General features: G+C 33.8%; 4 protein-coding genes and 1 long non-coding RNA gene across 5 annotated transcripts; all 5 read left to right on the forward strand.

The window, feature by feature from the left end:
• Positions 1 to 465: 465 nt before the first annotated feature.
• Positions 466 to 3155, forward strand: LOC130613579 (uncharacterized). The gene is made up of 6 exons (XM_057434903.1): positions 466 to 495; positions 569 to 708; positions 844 to 952; positions 1411 to 1642; positions 1850 to 3085; positions 3130 to 3155. Exons 1-6 carry the CDS (start codon positions 466 to 468, stop codon positions 3153 to 3155), a joined length of 1773 nt encoding a protein of 590 aa, XP_057290886.1.
• A 42-nt stretch (positions 3156 to 3197) lies between these two features.
• Positions 3198 to 4275, forward strand: LOC130614762 (uncharacterized). The gene is made up of 2 exons (XR_008975960.1): positions 3198 to 3656; positions 3837 to 4275. It is a non-coding gene; the product is annotated as an uncharacterized LOC130614762 (long non-coding RNA).
• Positions 4276 to 6550: 2275 nt separating this feature from the next.
• Positions 6551 to 11843, forward strand: LOC130614683 (uncharacterized). The gene has a single exon (XM_057436121.1). It carries the CDS (start codon positions 10360 to 10362, stop codon positions 11788 to 11790), a length of 1431 nt encoding a protein of 476 aa, XP_057292104.1. The 5' UTR covers positions 6551 to 10359; the 3' UTR covers positions 11791 to 11843.
• A 297-nt stretch (positions 11844 to 12140) lies between these two features.
• LOC130614686 (GPI-anchor transamidase-like) lies at positions 12141 to 13688 on the forward strand. Its single transcript, XM_057436123.1, has one exon. The coding sequence runs from the start codon at positions 12239 to 12241 to the stop codon at positions 13232 to 13234; it is 996 nt and encodes a 331-aa protein (XP_057292106.1). The 5' UTR covers positions 12141 to 12238; the 3' UTR covers positions 13235 to 13688.
• A 670-nt stretch (positions 13689 to 14358) lies between these two features.
• LOC130613580 (molybdate-anion transporter-like) lies at positions 14359 to 15678 on the forward strand. Its single transcript, XM_057434904.1, has one exon. The coding sequence runs from the start codon at positions 14359 to 14361 to the stop codon at positions 15676 to 15678; it is 1320 nt and encodes a 439-aa protein (XP_057290887.1).
• The last annotated feature ends 981 nt before the right edge of the window (positions 15679 to 16659 follow it).

Raw genomic sequence — 16659 nt, forward strand, 5'->3', positions numbered from 1 at the left:
CGTCAAAATATATTTTTCGGCCACGCGTTTTAGAAAGCACGCATTCTACAAAGCATCGGTGCAAATATTTCCCGCCGGCGCTCAGAAATTATCAACCTCGTTCCCAGGGCATTTTGCCTTGTTGATAAGTTGATAGCGGCATTGTTGGCCACTCCGTAATAACGGCTCAGGGGCCACAGGACCCTGGGGACGAGGTTGAGAAATTATGTCTCTTTTTAGAAATAGGCGTCCCGTCCAGACAAAATGAGCAAAGTTGCGCCGACTCTTTCTAGAAAGAGGCGTCCAGACAAAATAAGCAAAGATGCGCCGACTTTTTCTAGAACGGAGTGTATATTCTGCCGGTACCGGCGGAAATAGTAACACGCGTTAGTCGGACGGTACCGGCTGGTTAAGGAAGAAAATTATTCTGCCGGCAGTAAATTTCCCGCCAAATCGCGTACTTAACATCATTCAGACATAATCGTAATGGCGGATGATGTTGATGGTGCATTTACTGTTGGTGAAAAGTTTGCGAGCTATAAGGATTTATGTAATAAATTAGAACGTTTTAAAGCATCACACTTCGTAGATTTATGGATTAATAAAAGCTTCTCAAGGGAGAGTAAAGAAAACACTAAATCCTGAGTTAAAATATTATGAGCTAAAACTGTCTTGTGTTCATGGTGGTCGTAAATTTCACTCAGAAAGTTCAGGAAAACGCTCCTCGCAGTAAGTAGATATCAATAAGTTATTTATTTCTAGCTTTTTATTGAAAATAATTTCTGCATAGTATTAGTTTAGCAAGCTCTGTTCCTCTGTGTTCACCTAGCCTAGCTAGCTACTGTTCTTTTTTCTTTATTGCAGAACACTGAAGAATAACTGCCCATTTAGTATCAAGATTAGGGCATCTGCAGATGGCCAAACTTTAGAAGTAAAAGATATAGTTGATAAACATAATCATGAACTCAACCAGGTAACTGCTAGCTACACACAGTGGTACAATTTTTATGATAAACATCATTTACCTTTATGACGTTTCGCCACCCTGTTGTGGCGTATTTCAGAGATTAAACATTGCTGTACACTGACAATTACATATAAATGACTACTATATAATAAATACAATAAAATATTGAAACCTAATAATATAATAATAATAATATAATAGTAACAATAATAAAGTGTTCAGTCATATATAACTTAAGACGTAAAAATAATGTACAAAGTCAACTTAAAAATTGTTATGTTCGAAGGTATAGTTTAACGGAAAAATGGCATGGCTCTTGCCTTGCAGTTGCGGGTTCAATTCCTGCTGCCTTCATTTATTATCTGTATATACATAATAAAATTAAAAGTAATCTTTTTAATATAAATTTGATTTTTAATGTTAATGTTATAATGTAATACATTTAAATGGTATATTTTTCATAGAAGTTGTTCAACCACTTGCCAAAACAAAGGCGTCTCACAGACCAAAGCAAGGAAAAGGCTAAGTACCTGCTCTCGATGAATGTCAACAAAAAGTTATTGCAGCAGGAACTCTCGAGAGAATGTGGGAAAGTTGTAACACTCCGAGATATTTCCAACATCGCTGCAGAAAACAAAAGAGAAAAAACTCGTAACGACCTAAACTCAGTTGTAGATATTTTAACAAATAAATACGGTTGGTTTTACTTATTTATCAACTCTGTATTATGGGGCAGTTATTGTCTTCTTTGTTTCTCTTTTGGGTTTTTTTAGCCTTCATGCTTCTATTTTGAAAGAGAATTTCTAAAAATACAGAGGTTTAACTCTTGACTTACCAATTGATACTGTAAACATGATTGCAATAAAATTTTCACTTTGTAAACAATTTGTAAATCTACTGTAGGTTGCACTGTTAGCATTCATGCTGATGAAGAAAAAAATTTGATTGGGATTTTCTTTCAAGATGATTTCATGAAAATTGTAACGGCAGCATATGCTGAAATATTTTTCATTGATGCTACATATAAGTTGACAGAACTAAAAATTCCTGTTTATTTGTTGGTGGTTGAAGATTCCATGGGTGGAACCGAGGTTGCTGCTGTGGGGCTTCTTGTATCTGAAAATGAGGAGTCAATTACTTGGCTTTTAAACACTTTTAAAGAAAATAATAATGGGTTAATTCCTCGCATCGTAATGGCCGACAAAGATCTGACATTGAGAAAGGTGGTTAAAGAAATTTTCCCCACCTGTAAACTATTGATTTGTTTATTTCACACACTACGTAGTTTTAAGCGTGAAATTTCTAACCAATCATTTAATTTACGAGAATGCCAACAAGTGGTATTAAAAGAACTTTTTCAGAAAATGTGTTACAGCAAAACGGAAAGTGAATATCGTGAACAATACGATCTATTTATGAAGGCTGCTCCAGAAATGGTTCAAAGCTACTTTACAGAGAATTGGCACGATATAAAGAATGAGTGGGTTTTAGGTGATGTCCTTAATGTCAATAGCTTCCTAAATACGACTAACAATAGACTTGAGAGCTTAAATGGCAAACTCAAATCTGTCATTAAGTTGTACAGTCCGTTAGAAGACTTTATTGACGGTTTTTTCACGGTTTTGTACTCCTTAAGGAACGAACGAGATCACAAAGCTGCATCAACATTACTCAAGCGCAAAGTAATACCATTTAATATTTCAACCCCTCAATACCAATATTCAAATTTGTTAACAAGTTACGCCTTAAATTTTGTGCTGAACCAATTAAAAGAAATGAAAAATGTCGGAAATGTTCATAAAGAGGGGACAGTTTTCAAAGTTCGTGGTGAAATGCATTTAAATGTCAACACAAATTCGTGCACATGCAGTTTTACAACCTCGATGCTGTTACCCTGTCGGCACATATTTGTTGTACGAGAACTTGAAGGTTTACCTCTTTTTGACGAAAGTTTATGCGCTGACCGGTGGACTAATGATTTTCATAGAAAAACACATCGGATGTTTATATCAGAGCACCCATCTCCAGTCACACCAGTTCATGTATCCTTAAGAAAAGGCGAAAAGAAGGTATTGAATCTTAACGAGCGTTACCGCAATGTGCATCGGGTCTGCGAAGAAATAAAGACAATTGTGTCGAGTGAAGGTACGAAACGGTTTTTGGGAAAGATGGATGTTCTAAAGAAACTTGTATGGTATTGGGACAATGACGTTGATGTACAATTGCTGGGAACAAGAGGTTCTGCCGGCAGACTAATATCTCTCTTTATTCTGCCGGTAGTTGATTACTGCCGGCAGAATTAATAGCCCCCTTTATTCTGCCGGTAGTTACTGCCGGCAGACTATCTCTCTTTATTCTGCCGGTAGTTGGTTACTGCCGGCAGAATAAACACCCCTACTTATTCTGCCGGTACCGGCAGAATATCCACGTCCTTTCTAGAAAGAGTCGTCCAGCCTAAATAATTGCCCCGTACTTTGCGCAGATGCCTTCCAGAAAGAGGCCATCCTGCTGCATTTTTGACTCGTAAATTTGCGTCGATGTTTTCTAGAAAGAGGTGTTCGGCCTAAATAATTTGTCCTGTAAATTAGAAATTTCTAGGAAAACAACGTGTGGACGAAGCATGGTTGGCCAAGTTGATGGCTGGATGGAAAGAAAGACCTTATAGCAGCAGTGCAGGAAGCTGCAAGGATTCTCACTGACGCCACTAACGGTAATACAAATGAAAAAGAATCTTTCAATGATCTCGCGTGTGAAGATTATGTTTAAATAGCTAGCTAGATAGTTACCTAATTTTTTCCTTCTCTTTGGCAGCAAACTATTCTGTATTTTGTCTGTGTTCTATATATATAAAAATCAACTGTAGCTAGCTATAGTTTTCTTTTTTTTCTAGAAAATCGATTTTGAAGCTAGCTAAAGTTTGGCAGTGCATGAGATGAGGAGGGACAAAACACTAAATTACTTTATTTTGCAGGGACTTTGATATTATTTTTTGGCTATTAGAGCAGCTTTGATTTTAAGAAGTTGTTTTCTAGGTTGTAAAACTTCAACAATGGCTAATAGTTATCTTTTTTTTTCTTGTTTTTCCTATTTTATACTTTTATTGTAAAGAGTAGCCATTTTTTATCCTACAGTTTTGCATTTTGCATCGTGTTCTGTAGCTAAGTAACTTAATAATTATTTTTTATATTTAGTTAAGACTTTGGTGGGCTTTCTCAAGATTAAATTGTTAAAATCAAAGATGTTTATGCCTAGCTAGCTAGCTAATCTTCGCTTTATCGCAAGATTGGGTGCTAATATACAATTTATAAAGAAACATTAATAAATGATTGCTTTGTATATATTTAATGTATATAATAAATAACCTATTTATGCACAACTTGAGATATTGTCTACTATCCTGATAAACTAAAATGTTGAAACAGTTGACTCTGAATGACGTTTTGTTTAATAAATGTCACATATTTGGCCTGAAAAACCTTTTTGACTCTTCGGACAGAATAATATTTTATCTATATTATCATTACTAACCTCAGAATCTAAAGTAATGTGTTTAATTAGTTAGGGAAATACGTTTGAGCTGACATTATTACACTCTTTTTCTACTCTTCTCTTGGATACTCTAATTCTTTTTTCAATAACACGAATTTCTTTAGACATAACAAGAAGCCCTGGGGGCTCTAAGAATTTCCGCGCGCTACCAAAATATTTGATGAAAACCTGCTAATTCGTTGTGTTATTGTGCCAAACATTCGAAGGGGTTTGGTGAATGAACCTCTGAAGATAAAGCACACCAGTGACATTATATCTTACAACAAACGCAAACAAAACGAAACGTGTCATAGTAAACTCACATTTTAAAAGAAATTGCTAACAAAAAATACAGCCTATCATTCATGGTTGAAAGTCTTGCGATTGAAACGCTTATGGTCTTAAACGGCATTAGTTGACAAAAAATCAAATTTTTGATGTGACCATCATTTTCAGCATACATTTTTTATTAACTGTGTCAATTTTTGTCGAAAATAAAGCAGTTTTAATTTTTGGATAAATTTTGGCCTAATATGACATTTAAGGTGGGAAAAAAATTAAAATTTTGATGTCACAATTATGTTCAGCATACTTTTTTTGTTAACTTTGCCAATTTTTGTTGAAAATGAAGTAGTTTTAATTTTTGGACCAATTTTGGCCTAAAATGGCATTTAAGGTGGCAAAAAACAAAAATTTTGATGTAACCGTCATGTTCACCATACTTTTTTTGTTAATTGTGCCAAAATTTGTTAAAAATAAAGTAGTCTTAATTTTTGGACAAATTTTGGCCTAAAATGACATTTAGGTAACAAGAAATCAAAATTTTGATGTCACCATCATGTTCAGCATACTTTAATTGTTTATTGTGCCAAATTTTGTTAAAAATAAAGTAGATTTAATTTTTGGACCAATTTTGGTCTGAAATGACACTTAGGTGAGAAGAAATCAAAATTTTGATGTCACCATCAAGTTCAGTATACTTTATTTGTTAACTGTTCCAAATTTTGTTGAAAATAAAGTAGTTCTAATTTTTGGACCAATTTTGGCCTAAAATGACATTTAGGTGACAAAAATCAAAATTATTATGTCACCATTATGTTCAGCATACTTTTTTTGTTAACTGTGCCAAATTTTGTCGAAAACAAATACCAATTTTAGCCTGAAGCGTCAATACTAGACTTCCCAGTAGTTAAGAAGCTTGGGTACGAAGTTTACATCTGTGACGGACCAACGTGAAATCCCAGGGTCGATTTTTTCTCAAAAAATGCTCCGAAAGAAAAAAACGACGGTTTTAAAGAATTTCCTACGCCTTCGGGCGCGGAAATTCAAAAATCCATCCATTCGTCAATATCCACAATTAGGGAAAAGTTTCACAAATTGTTGAACAGATTCATCCAGCTTTTTGTCATCAATATGTATGTATGTACTACTGACGGACAATCCAAATTGACGAAGACGTCCCTAAATTGCACTCTTACTTAATGAAACCATTTTTGATATCTTACATTTCAAGTTGAGATGTTGCGAGAAGGTGGCCGTCCTTGGTTTGAAGTGGCGTGCATGATATTGCGACTTTAAGGAATTTTTTTTTTCCTTTATCGATTTTATAACATTCTGGTCAATAATAAACAGCTCGTAGCATGTACGTATAAGTTGAATCATATTATTGACTCTGTATCTCAAACTAAAAATGTCTAGAAATAAATTCTAGAAAGCATCCGCACAAATTTACAGGGCAATTATGCAGGATCGACGCCTCTTCCTAGAAAGAGTCAGCGCAACTTTGCTCATTTTGTTTGGACGCCTTTTCCTTAAAAGAGTCGGCGCAACTTTGCTCATTTTTCTCTAAACGCCACTTCCTAGAAAGAGTCAGCGCAACTTTGCTCATTTTGTCTGGACGCCTATTTCTAGAAAGAGTCGGCGCAACCTCGTTGACATTTTGTTGGACGCATTCTTCTAGGAAGAGTCGTTGTAATTGTTTTAATTTGTTAAACGCCTAGCTTTGTGTGTTGTAGTACTTTCAATGAACGTCTGTTGGGTCTTTTTGTCGATAAAATATGAAGGAGGTGCTAGTTACGTTTACGTCGTGTGTCGGGACCACTTAGCCCGGTGCTAAATGAAGTTGTGGCTGGATCTTTGGGAACCAGCGGATTTGAATCATGCGTGTTTGGAAAGCTAGCTAAAATGGCGGAAGAAATAAAAGTGGATCATAAAAGTGCCACTGTTTTTCTGATCTTTCTTGTTGGAATGAACCCTATAAGACCTAGTAAGAAAGCACACAGACTACATGTAAACATTCAGATCTTATATTTCAGATTGCAACTGTACATTTTAAGACATTGTCTTTAAAATCAGAGACATTTAAGCTAGCAATTATTAAATAAAATTGGAAATAACAAAGCAAATATAAAGCCACATTTTCTTGTGTGTTTCCCCATCGAAAGTGACTAAAAGGACCCTTGAACATATTACTGCAAAACCCATTAATCAAGACTTTAAAGAAAAAGAAGAAGAGTAAATACACCTTTACGATAATTCAGGAAAACTAACACTCCATCGCAGCTTATTTAGCGATCGGAGGAGGTAAACATCACACTTATAAGAGTTTATTAATGAGAAAACATGTTTTTTTGTGATAACTTTTCTTGCCACACCTTGTTTTTAATGCAAAGTACACATAAGTTGTATCTCATTATTATTAACGTTTCCTGAAAATTTGAAAGAAATTGATACAACAGAAGTTAAAAAATTGGAGAAAACACGCTTTCGTCTCTAACAAACTCTCATAAAAACACGATTTTTACCTCCTTTTTTTCTGATATTGTAAAACGATGGAGAGCCGTAGGAATGCATGTACAATTGATTATCGTAAAGGTGTATTATTATAACTAGCTAGAAATTTTATTTTGTGGATTATTATTAAATATTCCTTTTTGCCAGAATAATAATAGAAGTAGTGCTAGGAATGCATTAGAGAGAGATGGGTTAAAAACAATGAGCTGCATGGACTCATTACCAAGATTAATACTCTTTTAAAACGCGTTTTGATACAAAATGAACACTTTACCAGATGGGTTGATCAATGCTGACAGAAGCCTGTGGCAAATTTTAATCTTATATAGCTAGTCCTTTTGCATCATAGGTCCTGCACAAAATTTACAATCAGGAAACAAGATGGTGACTGAGACAAATCTTTGTCCCTGACTAATATTTTGCAACTTTAACGTCAAATATCTTGCTAACAAATCAAAACAAGTATAAAATATTATTTTCATAATTAGTACAATACTTTCAGTTGATTTTTTATATTTTTTTCTAAGTGGAAGGTAAGCTTTTAAGTAGGTAGCAAGCTAGCTATACAAAATATCTCAAGCCCCCAGAAGAGTGTCTTAAGCCAAAATTTTTATTCTTTCTCAGCTTAACGAATTCTTTTGCAAGTCTATAATTTTAAACTTAGTCATTCTTCTAACAAGTGTTTTTTTTTTGATATTATATATATTAAAAAAACACTTGTTAGAAGAATGGTGTAGTTTTTCTAACAACAGGATCTTCTGTTTTAAAAAGTATGACACAAAAAATATTTGGTTAGTGTCCCTTTGAAGGTCCAGAAGAGATTTGCTGAGTCATAAGGCAATAAAATGAAAAGGTGTTTCCTTTAAAAAAGGTTACATTATTTTGGGGACAATTAATTCGTTTGGCCAAAGTCAGCTTTAGCCATCATCTAGTTAAACTAATTTCCCGCAAATTGTAGGATCCCTTTTCTATTGTGTAGGATCCCCTTTCTATTGTGTAGGAAAGGGCATGTGTGCAAATAAGTAAAGGTGATTTTTAAAATAAGAATTTGCACATACGCATGAATATAAATTAAGTGGGAATTTACCTGTAGTAGCTCAGTGGTTTTAACTCTTGTACTTTGTGCGAGAGACAGGGTTTGATTCCCCTTGGCAGCAATTCAATATAGGCGAGTGAATGTTACTGTAGCCGCGGGTTTACCCAATCCATGTAAGGAAAATTGGGGAGATGGCACAAAATATGGGCCGTTGGATGTTGGAGAAAGTTGTCTTGTGGAGTGCGGACCCTAATTGGGTCTGCGTAGCTCAAAATGTGCATTAAATACTCTAGAACTCCCCGTCAAAGCCCTCCTGGAAACAATAGACAGGGTATATCCATCATTATTTGTGAGGCTAGCCATTTTATATTTTCACATCTATCCATGTATCTAGTAACAAGTTTTTAATGTAGAAATGTATATATTACAAACGTCTTTGAACTGTCTTTCTCCAGCTTCAGTAAAATCTGTATTAACGGCCACCTCTCTATAACAACCACCTGCTTATAACGACCACTTTAAAATACACCCCTTCAATTTTGTAGTAGTTGAACCTGCTTATAGCGACCACCTCCCTAACACAACAAACGACCACAAACCAGTAGTTGCGTTTTTGTTTTCCTGGTATTTTTATTGTTTGGAACTCCCTTTATTCTGCACAATGTTCAATAAAGCTAACTCTATTGTTACTTACATGCTACATGATTACATTATTTTTTTTTGATAAACTGCTCTTGTCTTACAAAATTATTTATCTTGCACAGTGCACTATATTTAATTGTAAAAATATTTACACGGTTGGCTAATATGCCACCAAAGTAATAAAGTCAAAATAGGTTTTATTTAGAACTTATCAGATTTATGTCTGATAGTACTCCAATTTTTGTTTTTACTGCTTCTACACTAAGTAGTTGTCTGATGATACAGAACACAATATACACATATTTTCTAAGGGTGCCAGTGAGAAGAAACAAGTTGAGTTCATTGCATTAGATTCAACAATTGCAACGTCAAAAATCTGTCCTAGACGGCAAAAACTAGAGATGGCAGTTATAGACAGATTCTCTCTATAATGGCCATCTGTCTTAAACAACCAGTATTTTTGGTTCCTTTTGGTTGTTATATTTAGGTGCTTGGAAATTAAAGACACGATTCCAACGGAGTAGTTAACAATCTTACTCGCTAAACAAACAAAATACAAGGCGAAGTTTAAGTAACAAATAACACATGTAACATGACATAAATATTAGGAAATAAACACTTACTAGAAATATAGTGGCGTGAGCCAAGCCAACTACAAGTGAGAGAAAACAGTTGAAAATGTAACTGAGATACAGGACAACTCCTGTGATATGCGAATATAAATTACTAATTCACTCAACAGCGAATGTATTCCTGAAGTTTATGTCCGACCTTGTCGCTACATGCTGAAGACTGCTAGCACAGAAAAAGGATGTGCAAGATGTGCAAAACAAAACAGACTCAAGGGGAAAATTTAACTAAAAATAGTACCAAAATTACAATTATTCTTTTACATAATTAACACAGGACATCACAACACAAAACTAACGAATATAATGCATCTCGTACTCCACCGCAGAGCGAACTCTACAGCAGAGCACAAACGGGACAACACAAGGACAACACAAATTACATAACAAATATAAATTTCAATACGGCAGGAACATTATATACCAGTTTGACTGTGCATGTTTTTAACTTTTTATTCAGTAGCTAGAGTTTCCCTGGTCAAAAGCTGCCCATCCCTTTTTTTTCCATGATTGGGAATTGTACAAAGTCTCCAACAATTGGTTTCAAAACTATGGATATGCAATTTTACCAGTTCATTCAGAGAAATTAGCATTCTGTAAAATTTTGTGTCTTGATAGTTTTATGTAAGAAATTGTGTTGAGTATATATTATATGTACTGAAAATTTTTAATTATCACAAGACTAAATATTAAGAGAAGTGTTTTCTGACACTAGTGAAATTTTGTCTTTAACCGCATTTTAAATAGAATTAATATGTAAGTAAAAATTTACTTTAGTGTAAATAATGTTTTGTAGAAAATGTTGGAGATACCCTATAAAGGCCTGGAATGTTCGATTCCTATCTACAAGAAAAAAAGTGGAAACAAACCAAAGACTCCTTCCTAAAAATGAAACTGGAGATGCTTATTTTAAGGAATTTATGAAATTGTTAAAATCCCAAAGAGAATTACCTTTTATTTATTCTTCAAAAAAGACCAATGTGAAAACTATCACCCTGCCTTTTGTTAGTCAAATGGGTAAGAGTTTTCATTCACTTGGGGTAAATATAGAACTAACTCATAGGCTATATATGCAGGGGATAACAGAACCTACATTAGTTCAAACAGCCAGTTTACCCTTACTGTTAAAAGGTCGCAAAGCCATTATTGAGTCCGCAACTGGTAGTGGAAAGACACTGGCTTTTCTTTTACCAATTTTGCAAAATATTGGCAAGAAGCCTTGTAGCAATATCATCATTGTTCCAACAAGAGAATTGGCATCACAAATTTACAAAGAGGCTTTAAAGTATGTTTCAGATCAAAGTTTAGTGTCGAGACATTGCAGTGGCATTAACATCGAACATGAAAAAAAGTTAATCCATGCTTTACGTGACAGCAAGCTCTTGATTGGTACACCAAAGAAGTTACTGGAGATTGTTGAGGAAAACATTGGTCATTTTCGCAATGTTAAATGCGCAGTTGTTGATGAAGTTGACAAACTTTTACCATTTAAGTCCCTTCATGGCAAAGCACAAAAGAATCGTCTCAATAAAACAAAACCAACAGAAAAGCTGCTAGCAATACTGACTCATTTTAGACCTTCTATGCAAATAATTGCTACATCAGCTACAATATCTTGGCAACTTGTTCAAGAATTGCAAGATCTTGGATTGACAAAAAGTTGTGAAGTTATCCAGCTTAACCCGCTTGATTATAAACATGGTAAAATACCAGAAAATATAAGTCATTTCTTTTCAATTGCACCTGAAGAAGAGGATAATTCACTACTGAAATATTGTTCACGATTATTTACACATGCAAAAGTTAGTTCAGCTCTTGTGTTTATTGCTAGAAGCAAATCTGTTGAAATGGCAGTTGAAGAATTTAAATCTATGGGATACACTGCCTCAGCTTTGTACAAAGAGTTACTAATGCCAGCCCCCAACAGTTTTGAAAATTTTCTGCAAAATTTTAAAAATGGTAATATACAAATTGTTGTTGCAACAGAAGAGACAGTACGTGGTTTAGACTTTCCTTTTGTAAAACATGTTTATTTAACGTATATTCCATACAGTGTTGAGAGTTATGTACATGTAGCAGGAAGGGCTGGGCGACTTGGACAAAATGGCGTTGTAACTACAATTATCGCACCATCTAGTGCAAAAAGTGATAAAAAGAAATTAAAGAAATATTATTCACTTGTGGGTGTAAAAGGAAGACTAATTCAATTTAAATAGGCTTTACTGTAATCTTTTTTGTCAGTTTTTTAATATTGCTTTCACTATATAAACCTTATTTTTCTTCATTTTTTTTAACTTTATAACTGCTAGAAATTATTGGCAGTGTTGGATAAACGATTCATTCAGATTATAAGAAATCATTGCATACAGACTGGTAGATAAAAAAAAATTGTACGTTTTTGTGCTAAATTTTATATAGATAGACAATTCAATTTTGAATTTTTAAAATACAAATATTTTATAGTGAATAACTTGTTGACCAACGCAAAACCGACATCATTCCTGCTTGAAAAAATAAGACAAAAAATCCACACTGTTTAGCAACACTTTTTTATTTCTTAATTTTTTAATTTTTTGGTTTCAATTGTGAAATAAAATTTTGGTCATTCTAAGAAAAAAATCAATATAGTAACCGTGATCATTTTCTTTGTTTTTTAGGCCGAAAATGAAGTTGTTCATAGTTTTTTCTTTAATTCAGTTGTTCTCCATTGGACTTGCAAAGATTACACGCGGCAATCACACAAACAATTGGGCTGTTTTAGTATGCACATCAAGGTATTGGTTTAATTATCGTCATATTGCAAATGCCTTATCGATATATCGAAGTATTAAAAGATTGGGCATACCTGACAGTCATATTATTTTAATGATTGCAGATGAAATGCCATGCAATCCACGAAATCCAAGACCAGCTACAGTGTTTAATAATGCTAACCAGCACATCAATGTTTATGGTGATGATATAGAAGTGGATTATAAAGGTTATGAGGTCACTGCTGAAAATTTAGTGCGAGTTTTGACAGGCCGTGTACAAAAAAATGTACCACGGTCTAAACAGCTACTATCGGATGAAACAAGTAATATTTTGGTTTATTTGACAGGACATGGTGGTGATGGATTTATTAAATTTCAGGAAGCTGAAGAAATAACAAATATAGAGTTAGCAGATGTGTTTGAACAGATGTGGCAAAAAGGACGATATAATGAAATACTACTGCTGGCTGATACATGCCAAGCCGCATCTCTACACCAGAAGTGTTATTCACCTAACATTTTAGCTGCAGCAAGTAGCAGAGTTGGGGAAGACTCTCTTTCTCACCATGATGATCCGACACTGGGTGTCCCTGTTATTGATCGATGGACTTATTACATTTTACAGTTTCTTGAAAGCGTACATCCAGGAAGTCGCAAGACAATGGAAGAATTTTTTGATGAAACAAGTAATTATAACTTGGTTCGTTCACAACCAGTTGTGCGCAAGGACTTATTTCACCGATCTTTAAGCGAGACATTACTTACAGATTTTTTCGGAAGTATTCGCTCTGTTGAAATCACTAAAATTAATATTACACATAACAACGCAAATATTAAGGCACCACTTTCTGCAACTACAAAGCGTAAAAGTACTAAAAAATTGTCATATGTATCTCAAATGCCTTAATGCTTTTAAGGAAAGAATTTTTGTATGATAATGTGTTAGTTAATTTAAGCATTTTTATTACAATTTTGTCTAGTAATTAGTTGTCTCCATAGGAAATCAGCATATTAATCAGCATATGATATTAAGTGAAGCAATGTTCCATGTGGCATTTTGTTCTGTGTATTAAGAGGAAGTTACAAAAGTTGAAGTTCAAATCCTTCACATCAAGAGACATTTATAATCTCAGACCCTTTTTAGTAACAATCATATCCCCTAGTTTTTTCAAGAGTTTAATTCTTTATTGTCAAAGGATCTGCTGTTTTGAGGACCTGTGTTGTATGAACGCTTCTTAAAAATATACATACTGTGCTAATGCAAATAATTCTAATGAAAATCTTTTAGTGTAATGTGTGGGTGTGTTTTTTAACCCACAATTCTTGTCAGCATTATTAAGACAACAGCTGTTTCTCAAGAATTATTCTGTTTTTTTACACCATAAAATGTTCAATATGCTGAAAACCGAAATTTTTTTTTTTTTGCAGATGCTGTGGATATCACAGCCCTTAAAATTAGTGTTGGCACTGCCGACGTAATTGCCAACGTAAAATACGAAGAAACCATAGTTGCATCGGCAAAAAAATTGCCGACATAATTTTGTTGTGAAATTTTGAAATAACAATAACTTTGATTTTGTTTAAGCTATTCCCACTCATTGCGACTACAAAATAATTACATTCCATTTTGTAGTAAGTTAAGCCATTATCACTAACTAAAATTACTCAGGCTACTGAAATACTGTGGTACCATTCGATTCATAATAATAATCGAAAAATTGTATATCGTATTGAAAAGAAGTCCAGGAGTTCTTTATCCCACACGACACAGCAAGCAATAAGGCAGCCCTGCCCTCAGTTTTGTTAGGAGAGATGTTCTGCGAAGACTGTAACAATTGAGTCTCCTGTACAGTTTTGCTTCATGTTAAACATTAACCAGAATTGTAGTTATTTGTGGTTGCAGAAATATTTCCAAGTAAAACCAATCACCAGCAGTATGTCGGATAATTTGTCTGAGAAATTTTTACATACAAAGCATTAAATAAAAGTAATGCTTTTGTTTTTGTTTAGAAATGAAAACAAAACACAAAGATGCTGATCATTGCATACTTTGTGTTTGTGGTACTATTCATTCTTGGTTTTGGACTTGGTTTTAAATCATGGAAGGGAAAGAAAGAAGAAATAGTTGTTAACAATCCAGCATTCATAGAATTTCAAAGTAAATATTTCAGAGTATATTTTTTAGCGCTGCTGGCTGAGTGGCTGCAGGGACCTTATTTATTTAAACTATACAGTGATTACAGTTTTGTTGACCCTTACATTGGTATCATATATGTTTGTGGTTTTGTTTCCAGTATTCTGTTTGGTACTTATACTGGTGTAATAGCTGATAAATGGGGCAGAAAGAAGATATGTGTTTTATTTACGATTTTGTATTCAATTTGCTGCTTAACAAAAATTTCAAGTAACTTTACAATATTGTGTGTTGGGAGGATACTTGGCGGTGTATCTACGAGTTTACTGTTCTCTGCATTTGATGCTTGGTATATGTATGAGCATACACAAACATACCAATTTCCATCGGAATGGCTAGATGTAACTTTCTCGAAGGCAACTTTCTATAACAGTGTTATTGCTATTTCTGCTGGATTAATTGCAAATATGTTATCTGAGTGGATGGGGTTCGGTGCCGTTGCTCCATTTCTGCTTGCAATTCCGTTTTTAGTCATTGCTGGAATTCTTATACAGGTTACATGGACAGAGAATCATGGTAAATCTGGTCATGCTTGTAGAGGATGTTTTGAAAGTCTACGCTCCATTGTCTTGAATAAATCTATTTTTCTCATTGGGGCAGTACAGGCCATGTTTGAAAGTGTGATGTATATTTTTGTGTTTTTATGGACACCTGTTTTATTACCAGCAAACCCACCACTAGGTATTGTATTTTCAAGTTTTATGTGTGCAATTTGGATTGGTGGTAGCATATTTGAATATTTGCTGAAAAGAAACATTAAATCTACTACTATTATTTCCGGTGTCGTTTATGGCGTTATGTTTGCAAATTTTTTAGCCTCACTCGCAAGTGCAAACCATCCTCGTACATCATTCTTTTTATTTTTGATTACCGAATTATTATGTGGCATATATTTTCCTGCTATGGGAAGACTGAGATCGAAAATTCTCCCTGCAGCACAACATTCAGCCATCATGAATTGGTTTAGAGTACCATTGAACACTATAGCAAGTGTTGTTTTATTGGTACTACACGACAGCCATAGTAATGTGGGAATTTCCCATATGTTTACCTTGTGTGCTTGTTTACTGCTGTGTGGTGGAGTGTGTTCCATTTTGTTACACCAGTCAATGAACTCGGAAGACGTACTTCAAAAAGAAAACAGTCCTGAAGTCTGAAATATTTTGTAATTGGTGCAGAATTGCAATATGCTTTACAAGTTGTGTATTCTTTAATCATTTTTTTTTTCAAATTTTACAAATTTATCTTCTTTATTTTATTTTATTATATTGTATTGTTTTTTTTTTAAAAAAAATGTAGACGTTTTTCCTTTAATAAATTAGAGATTGCAGAACTTTTTAGTGAAGCTGTGCGTTAAATAATAAGAGTAAAAATTATTACCGTACTTCAGCTTTAAAGGTTGATAGTCAAACTGCATACGTACTGTCCATAAAGGCCTACTCTTTTATAAAGGTAAAATATACTTTACGAATCTCCCTTTTTATTGTGTACTAATGTCAAACTAGTTATTGCCGCATTTTTTGAAATTTTGGTTCATTTTGCGTACACATTTGCGTATCATTGTGATATCTACTTATTTATAACTTTCTTTATAATATTCAGTATATTATTAATATAGAGATTCTAACTTAAGGCCCTGTTTTAATGATAAACTATTCACCAGACTATTTTACAAAGTTACTAAAAATATATTGCTTATAGAATGGTTGATTTATCTTGTACTATATCGAAATATGATACCCAAATTTATCTATACCAATATTTATAAGTAATCCAAACTTGAATTTGAATTTTTATGTGATTACATGATTGTTGTTATCTCATCTTGTTATCTAGCTAAACCTAACTTTGGTTGGACCAAAAAAGACTAACAAAACACTTTTTTTGAAGTTTCCATATTCAGACTTTGCTGGTTTGTAATTTTCCAAAATGTTAGTTTGTAGTGTACAGGTAAGGCTGAAAGTCATCTCTATAATAGTAACTTTTAAGAATAGTTTTTTGAACAGTATTTTTTTTTTATATATAGAACAGGGTTTTATGAATATTTTTTTATTTTATTTGTATATTAAATATGTCGGTCGCAGAATTTTATTTATTATGTTGAGCGCTTGTACTGTTGTTTAATTATTGAGTAAGTA

The sequence above is a fragment of the Hydractinia symbiolongicarpus genome, chromosome 11 (assembly GCF_029227915.1).
Source record: "Hydractinia symbiolongicarpus strain clone_291-10 chromosome 11, HSymV2.1, whole genome shotgun sequence".
Lineage (NCBI taxonomy): Eukaryota > Metazoa > Cnidaria > Hydrozoa > Anthoathecata > Hydractiniidae > Hydractinia > Hydractinia symbiolongicarpus.

Coding starts and splice junctions, on each gene's coding strand:
- LOC130614686 (XM_057436123.1), top strand. CDS start 12,239: ATGAAGTTGTTCATAGTTTTTTCTTTAATTCAGTTGTTCTCCATTGGA.
- LOC130614683 (XM_057436121.1), top strand. CDS start 10,360: ATGTTTTGTAGAAAATGTTGGAGATACCCTATAAAGGCCTGGAATGTT.
- LOC130613579 (XM_057434903.1), top strand. CDS start 466: ATGGCGGATGATGTTGATGGTGCATTTACT. Junction 709..843: donor TCAGGAAAACGCTCCTCGCA/GTAAGTAGATAT, acceptor TCTTTATTGCAG/AACACTGAAGAATAACTGCC. Junction 953..1,410: donor ATAATCATGAACTCAACCAG/GTAACTGCTAGC, acceptor TATTTTTCATAG/AAGTTGTTCAACCACTTGCC.
- LOC130613580 (XM_057434904.1), top strand. CDS start 14,359: ATGCTGATCATTGCATACTTTGTGTTTGTGGTACTATTCATTCTTGGT.